The 8,642-nt window shown below is 43.4% G+C and overlaps 1 protein-coding gene across 1 annotated transcript; it reads right to left on the minus strand.

Moving 5' to 3' along the window:
• Window positions 1-272: 272 nt before the first annotated feature.
• LOC109785208 (uncharacterized) lies at window positions 273-3,751 on the minus strand. Its single transcript, XM_020343820.4, has 5 exons — window positions 3,111-3,751; window positions 1,615-1,735; window positions 994-1,218; window positions 801-866; window positions 273-585 (listed from the first exon to the last, which is right to left on the minus strand). Exons 1-5 carry the CDS (start codon window positions 3,386-3,388, stop codon window positions 493-495), a joined length of 783 nt encoding a protein of 260 aa, XP_020199409.1. The 5' UTR covers window positions 3,389-3,751; the 3' UTR covers window positions 273-492.
• Between the last annotated feature and the right edge of the window lie 4,891 nt (window positions 3,752-8,642).

Genomic DNA, 8,642 nt, shown 5'->3' on the forward strand with positions numbered 1-8,642 from the left:
TTGTGGTCAGCTATTCCTTTTGCATTTTTCCTGGCGATTTTTCTTCGGTACGTTTTTCCATCGCGGGCCTGCCCAACAAGGCATTCCAGCGGGCGCCAGCTACCTGTTCAGGCGCTTAAGGCGCCGAACAGGAGCTCCCGGCTACCTCCATGCTCAGAAACCCCGTGGAACAGAGGGGAAACCGAGGGGACTCCAGGGGCTGGCCCGTTCAAGCCCTCCGTACCAAACACCACAATATGGATTTTGGGGGCTTTTTAGCCCAACAGGGAATATCCTCTCAAAGCCCCTCAAAACCTTGTCTACCAAACAATGCCTAAATGGGACAGGATATACAGGTCCAAACAGGGTCAAACAAACTATTAGTGTTACATTGTCAAAAAATTCAAGCCACAATCCTCTAACCGGTCATGCATGATTTATGAAGCTCCTTAACGATTATGTAGGTCCATCAAACACCTTCCAACCGTTGTTTGCAACTTCTTCATAGGTCCATCAGCTTGCTGTCTCTGCTTGACTACTGTCTTTGGCGCTTCTCTTCCGCTTCCTAACCCTCTTTCGCTTTGCCTCGCCATCGGTCTTTGGGCCCTGAAGAAGCAAGTTCTCATCAGTGCTTGTTGCCATGAAATGTCCGTGTAAGCATCAGCAAAAGCGAATATGCAATGACTCTCACTGTCTAAGAGTCAACTACAGCATTGCTTTTACAACATTAATTGCACAGATACTTATAGTGAGTGTGTTCCGAGTATTACATATACCTTACGGATGTCAAGTGATAATGCTGTGTAGTGATGATTAATTACCTGATTTTGAGCAGCTGATGGTTGGGGCTTTGGTTTCTTTTTCTTGCAGGAGAGTGGGTTTGGACCCTGCAGCACAACACACATTAACATTTGTTAAAGAAGCAGAGATGCCATCATGATCTCAAAATGTTGATTACGCCCACTAGATCAGAACAATGGGGTATCCAGAAAAACAGAAGCTGTAAATGTTAACCTTTGCTCTGTTCCTTTTAAACTTGCTTTTCTCTGCCACTCCGGGAGCGTTTCCATTGACGGATGTCTTTCCTTCGGATGACGCCTTTAATAGCTTCTTAAATTCTGATTTTTCCATATGTATACGCTTCTCCTCATCCAACTGAGCAAACTGACGTTGCTGCACTGAGGGTTGCTCAATAAACAGGGAGTTCTTCAGACCATATATCACAGGAACACAAGGAACCTACACCCAAGAAAAACATACATGAGCAAACTGAATGCAGAAGTAGCTTCTAAAATGGCTTAATAAATTCAGCTATATCATTTCTGTAAAGTAGGAGTAGATGATATGATACTTGTCAGTTGTATCATGTCCCTGAGCAAATTCCTTCACAAGTAACATTCAGGTGACTAAAATAAGGTAAAAGTAGAATGCTACATCCAAGCAGAAGATACATGAGCTCATTGTGCAAAAGCAGTTTTTAAGATGGCATATAAATTCTGCTATCAGTGCTATGTCCTTTTAAGTCGATGCTATTACATTTGTGCCTTGTATTGTGTCCCTGAGCAGATTCTTTCACAAATAAAATCCAAGTGATAAAATGATAAAAGCAGAATGCTAGAGAAAGAATCTTCATACCTCCCGTAGCTTTGCCCGGAGATCAGAATCCTGAGTGGCAACAAAGTAGTGCTCCGGATTCTTATCACCAACAAGTGACAGAATACAGTCAACCGCACTGACCACTTTGTCATGCTCACAGCTGAACACACAAATAAAAGTCCAGAGAACAAACTATCAGCGCCCCCGCCTCGAGCTCGTCATGTCATAAAAGGGTAAAACTATCCTGACTGAATGTAGTAGCAGTATTTCATACAAATCAAACTGATAAAACAAAACCAATGTGATCCAATTTCAGAACATGATTTGCAGTTGGGCATGGAAGCAAACAAACCAGTGCCAAATTACATGATTCAAAGCTGGAAATGAAGTTCCATTGGTTAATTGGTTTCACAGCCTACTTATTCTCAACTTGCATGCAACACCATTGTCCATCTATTTTTCTTTTCTTCATAAGAGTTACGCCCTCCGTTCCACAATGTAGCGCGTATAGATTATTTGAGAAGTCAAAATTTACAAACTTTGACCAAGTTTGTAGAGAAAAACATCTACATCTAGATTACCAAATACTCCCTCCGTCTCAGAATATAAGGTGTATTGGTTTCCGTGCAAGTCAACCATTTGAAAGTTTGACCAAGATTATAGAACAAAATAGAAACATCTGCAATACCTAATAGATAAAATATTAAACTAACTTTCATGATCGATCAAATGATATAGATTTCATATTGTGGATATTGATATATTTTCCTAAAAACTTGGTCAAACTTGCACTCGTTTGACTTTTGAAAAAACAAATACACCTTATATAAAGGAACGGAGGAAGTACAAATTATAAGATACTCCATAAGACATGTTTGCATGTTATATATATTTCGTATCGTAGTATAAATAATTTTATCTATAAACTTGGTCAAAGTTTGACTTTACAGAAAATCTATATGCACTACATTGTGGAACGGAGGGAGTACTTATTTAGTCTATTAGTGAGTGTGTTATGTATTTGCATGAGTGTGCCCAGTGTAAGAGTTGGTTGTTTGAGACATGGATGTAATTGGTTTGGATATTAAGAGAAGAAAAGAACAACATGGTGAGGCCATGCTTGTGCATCATTCATAGCGTTCCTCATTGCCATATGTGTGAGTTACGAAGAATCATATTTGTGTTTTCTCTAACTTACAGTAGAGTAGTAGGCGAGAGATAAAGGAATTGTTTTTATATATGTTGTTTTCTATATATAATTATCCGTGGCAACGACTGAGACCCAACTAGTTCCAGCTAGGTATTCAGATAGCACAAACCCAAATTGTCAAATTGAATCTACGAGGTACTAACCTCTGTTTCAGGAACAGAGGGAGTAACTAATATGACAGAACACAGTGATCCACATTTAAAATTGCATCCACGACTAGTGCATATATGGCCACGGATAGAATGGAAGATATATATTAAGAGTGGTAAGGCTGTGAAATAAAGAAAAATGGATAAGAGAATGGAAGAGAAGGAGGGAGAGGGACCTGGCGGTGGCGACGAGTTGGGCAGCGTCGAACGCCTCAGAGTGGGACTTGCCGAGGCGCCTGAGCTCGGCGACGACGCACTTGGAGGTCAAGAGCGGGGGCGCCCTGGACGCAGAGAGGAGCTCGCGGAGGGCGTCGTCGGCCGGGAGGAGTTGGTGGACGAGGAGGTGGTGCACGAACGTGCCATCGATGAGCACCTTGTAGGGCTCGCGGAAGCCGAAGCAGGTGGAGTAGAACTTGACCACCTTGCGGTGCCGCGATCGCCTCTTCACCCTCATCGCGGACTGGCGTACGCGGGTAGGCAGACGGCGTCTGCGGTGAGTCGGCGACGGTGGCTCTCCTAGACGAGCGGCGGCTGCCCTCCAGGACTAGCGGGCTAGCGGGCGGGCGGACGGGGTCACCGGACCAGCGGGCAGGCGAGGACTCTGTGTCGCCGGACGGGCGGGGTCGCTGGGCTGGCAGACGGCGAGCCGGCGACCCTCCTGGACCTGGACGAGCGGCGGCGGCGCAGCTCCAGGTCCTGCACGAGTGGGCGGCGGCAGACCGGTCTAGGGTTCGTCTCGTTCGGTCTGTCCGGTGCAGCTCGAGTTTGTTTGCGCCTTCGTGGGCTGACTGCTTAAAGCCCAGATAGAGGGAAAGGCAGTGTGCTGCGCGCTTGCGCCCCCGGTTTTATCTCTTGAACTTCAGCCCCTGCGCGCTTACGTCTAAATCACAAACTGTTTTCAAAATAGATTCCCGTATTAATCAGTTTTGACTAAATTTCATGAAAAAGTACAGTTTTACTAAAACTAGTAGAGTGCCCGTGCGTTGCTACGGGCTCTTAAAATAGTTTGCAAGAGTTACATGTTAAATTTCACACATACAAACAATATAACACTAACATAATTATTGAATAATTGAAGTCCAATTTGCAATGTAAATTGATAACAAAAAGAAAGATTAACGACATGTGCATGTAACAAACTGAGCGATGTTCGACATTAACATCTATTACAAAACTATCAATATCTAGATGATGCGCTTAAAAATTCTTTCACAATATCAGGGAAGTTGCCTTTAGCTTCATTCCTACGATGTTTTAGCAAGTATAATAAAATTTATGCCAAGTTTTTAAGATAAGCATCGACATGAGGTTGGGACCTTTTTTATTTTGTTCCTAGGGGGCTCTCAGTTTTCTGTCGCGGCAGCCTGCAACCATGAATCATGTTAGCACGAAACATTCCATCATCCTGAGTTAATGTAACAAGACACAACTGAAGTAAAGAAGATCAAAAGATGAAAAAATAGATCAGCATTATAGACAAAAAAATCCAGATGAATGAATAAAACAACTCTTTCTCCTAAATCTAACATAGCAGAGTATGCATCTCTAGCTACTAAAATTACTACACATGTAATGTAGTTTTTTAAGATCCAATAAGCTCATAACCATGTTTAACACGAGAAATAATTGGACTAGAAGGAGAAAACAGAGGAATATGAAAGGTATGAGACTTGGAAAGGATGTCTAGAAACTAATTGGAGGCACACTGTTATCAACACATATGAAAGAACACTCTTCAAGTTACCTTTGATGTCCTAAGCTAATTCAGTCTCCACAGTATGCATTGTTATTATCTTATAGTACAAAATAAATTAAAAACTAAGTATACCTCCAGATGTTTATACTACATGGAAGATAATTATTGGAGAAAAACGACCAATAAAGCATGACTAAAGTTTAAAATTTGCATCCCTAAAAACTAATCATTGTACCAAAGGATTTGATCTGTGAGCATTTTCCTTTTTCCTAAGCAACAACATCGAACTTTTCAGGAGAAGGTGAAAGATCGTGGATGTCGCCTAGAGGGGGGGTGAATAGGCGCTTTAAAATAATTACGGTTTAGGCTTGAACAAATGCGGAATAAACCTAGCGGTTAAATTGACAAGCACAAAACCTACAACAACTAGGCTCACCTATGTGCACCAACAACTTATGCTAGGCAAGATAAACAACTAAGTGATAGCAAGATATATGACAAGAAACAATATGGCTATCACAAAGTAAAGTGCATAAGTAAAGGGTTCGAGTAAGAGATAACCGAGGCACGCGGAGACGACGATGTATCCCGAAGTTCACACCCTTGCGGATGCTAATCTCCGTTTGGAGCGGTGTGGAGGCACAATGCTCCCCAAGAAGCCACTAGGGCCACCGTAATCTCCTCACGCCCTCGCACAATGCAAGATGCCGTGATTCCACTAAGGGACCCTTGAGGGCGGTCACCGAACCCGTACAAATGGCAACCCTTAGGGGCGGTCACCAAACCCGTACACTTTGGCAACCCTTGGGGGCGGTCACCGGTACCCGTCAAATTGCTCGGGGCGATCTCCACAACCTAATTGGAGACCCCGACGCTTGCCCGGAGCTTTACACCACAATGATTGAGCTCCGAACACCACCAACCGTCTAGGGCGCCCAAGCACCCAAGAGGAACAAGCTCAAGGGCACCAAGCACCCAAGAGTAATAAGCTTCTCAACTTGTAACTTTCACGTATCACCGTGGAGAACTCAAACCGATGCACCAAATGCAATGGCAAGGGCACACGGAGTGCCCAAGTCCTTCTCTCTCAAATCCCACCGAAGCAACTAATGCTAGGGAGGAAAAAGAGAGGAAGAACAAGTAGGAGAACACCAAGAACTCCAAGATCTAGATCCAAGGGGTTCCCCTTACAAAGAGGAGAAAGTGAGTGGTGGAAATGTGGATCTAGATCTCCTCTCTCTTTTCCCTCAAAAACTAGCAAGAATCCATGGAGGGATTGAGAGTTAGCAAGCTCGAAGAAGGTCAACAATGGGGGAAGAACACGAGCTCAAGAGATAAAGTAGAATGGGGAAGAAGACCCCCTTATATAGTGGGGGGAACAATCCAACCGTTACCCCCACTTCAGCCCCGCAGAGAGCGGTACTACCGCTTGGCCAGCGGTACTACCGCTTGCCCCTATAAGCGGTACTACCGCTCCCTCTCGCGGTACTGCCGCTGGGCCCAGAGCGGTACTACCGCGGTGGCAGGGCGGTACTACCGCATACGAGCGGTACAACGGCCCCCACTGCCGTGGCTAGTACCGTAAAACCCGACACGAAAAAAGACCCCTCGAATCGAGACGGTACTAGCACGAGACCGCAGCGGTACTACGGCTGGGGGCTACCAGCGGTACTACCGCTCAGGAGCGGTACTATCGCTCCGGCCCGCGGTACTACCGCTAGGAAACCAAAACTGCCATAACTTCTGCATATGAGCTCCGAATTGAGCAAACTCAAGCTTGTTGGATAGAGGAAGACGAGTAGCATCAAAACAGCGAAGGTATGCCAACAAATAGAGGAGTGAAACCTCCAACCGAGAAGAACCGGCATAACCTCCAACATCGAAAACATCATAGAAGATGTGAGTGAACTCCGTTTTCGATGAACTCGAGCTTTTCATCAAGATGACCATAAGCTCCAAAACTCACAAAGAGAAGAACCAAACAAGAACCAATAAAGATGATGCAAGGATGCAATGGTTTGAGCTCTCTATGAACGATACGATCAAGCTACTCATCGAAAGCCCCCTTGATAGTACGGCAATCGATCCTATAACCCGGTCTCCCACCTACCATCATGAGACCGGTAAAATAGAAAACCTATCAAGAGCAAACCTTTGCCTTGCACATGGTCCACTTGAGCTAGATGATGACGATCTTGACTCCCTCAAGTTGGACCACCTTTCTTGGTTGCGTTGGCTCGATGAAGACTAGTTGATTGCTCCCCATGCTCCACTATGGGTAAGCCACTCTTCCGCACATCTTCACAAGTCCATTGCCACCACAATGGACGACAAGCTTCAAGCATTTGATCTCTTCATGATGCTTCACTTGAACTTGCACATCGCAACATCTTCACAAGTCCATTGTCACCACAATGGACGGCAAGCTTCAAGCATTTGATCTCTTCATGATGCTTCACTTGAACTTGCACACCGCAACCTAACCCCACAAAGAACTCTCACGAAGACCATGGGTTAGTACACAAAGCGTAATTGACAATGCTTACCATACCATGGGATCGCTTGATCCCTCGGTACATCTTGTGCACTTTGTGTGTTGATCAACTTGATTCACTCTTGACTTAGTCTTGATCAACCTTGACTCTTTCCAACTCTCTTCATTTGGATGATGTCTTGAAGGTAAACATGAATGATCACACAATCTTCTTCTTCAAGACATGCTTGCAATAAGCTCAACTCTCACATGACCAATCTTTGGATAATTCCTTAATAACACATTGGTCACCACATAAACTCCTTGAAACCACCACATGGACTTCAAGAAATGCCTATGGACAAATCCTTCAAATATAACTCAAGGCAACCATTAGTCCATAGAGATTATCATCAATTACCAAAACCAAACATGGGGGCACCGCATGTTCTTTCAGAAGGGTATATACAATATTTACTAAACTGAATGCTTTCCACCTGTTTCTAAAAGGAATGGATCCTTCATCTAGTCCTTTGCTATCTCCTACAAATTCCTTAAAGAGTACACCTACACTGCGGCAAATAATGCAATGCCTAGAGGTAAATCTATCAATTTTGGCACATACGTACTTGCATGGTGTTCTCCTCCTCTATCAGCATTTGTCAGTCCAATTTGTGCCTGCATGAACAATCCACTTCAGCTAAGAACATTGTACAAAAGTAGGCACATTAGTTTATTGGATGGAAGTGGTAAGGAATAAACACTAAAACATAGTTCCTGATATTAGCTATTAAAGCTGGAGCATAATTTTCACACCAAGTAAGTCCCTACAGAAAACACACATCAAAAGATGAGAGAACTTTCATGGACATGAAACAAAATAAATCTGAATGAATCCATTTATATGATTTATATGTAAGAACAATGTGTGGCTGCTGTCTTAGAAGATGTCCTTTGAAAGATCTATTCATCGGAAGGCAGCAGGATTTGTATTGATCCTTATATATTGTCCAAATTTCTATATTGGAACCCAACAGAAATTGCACACATTTAGCTTGTAGTGCAGATTTATAGAAATTAACTGTGAGCGACATTCTCTAATAATTAATTATACATTCTGATTTCCAACTAACCCATGATCACAGAAGCAGAAGCAAACAACTCATTTCCTTCACAATAGCAAGCCAATTTGATCACAGAAGGCAATGATTAACTGACTTATCCATGTGTGTGTGTATATTAAAGTTTACAACACAATATCTATTCAGCAGCAGAACCTTGATTTTATTTTCTTGTATGTGCAAAGTTGAACCGCTAGTGGCCTCACCTCTGAGCCCATGCCCCACCTTTGAAAGCCTGTGATCAAACGAGAGATGGGAGTAAGCACAGTATCCTGCAGTCAAATGAGAGAGGGATTGACAAAGGGGAATTGAAAGTGAACAAAAAGAAAAGCAAATTCTTGAAGTGAACTCTTTCCCAGAACTGAGAAAGGAGAACCATAGTATTATGGTAGCATTATGAGAACATCAATTAGTTGTG

The sequence above is a fragment of the Aegilops tauschii genome, chromosome 5 (assembly GCF_002575655.3).
Source record: "Aegilops tauschii subsp. strangulata cultivar AL8/78 chromosome 5, Aet v6.0, whole genome shotgun sequence".
In the NCBI taxonomy this organism is placed as follows: domain Eukaryota; kingdom Viridiplantae; phylum Streptophyta; class Magnoliopsida; order Poales; family Poaceae; genus Aegilops; species Aegilops tauschii.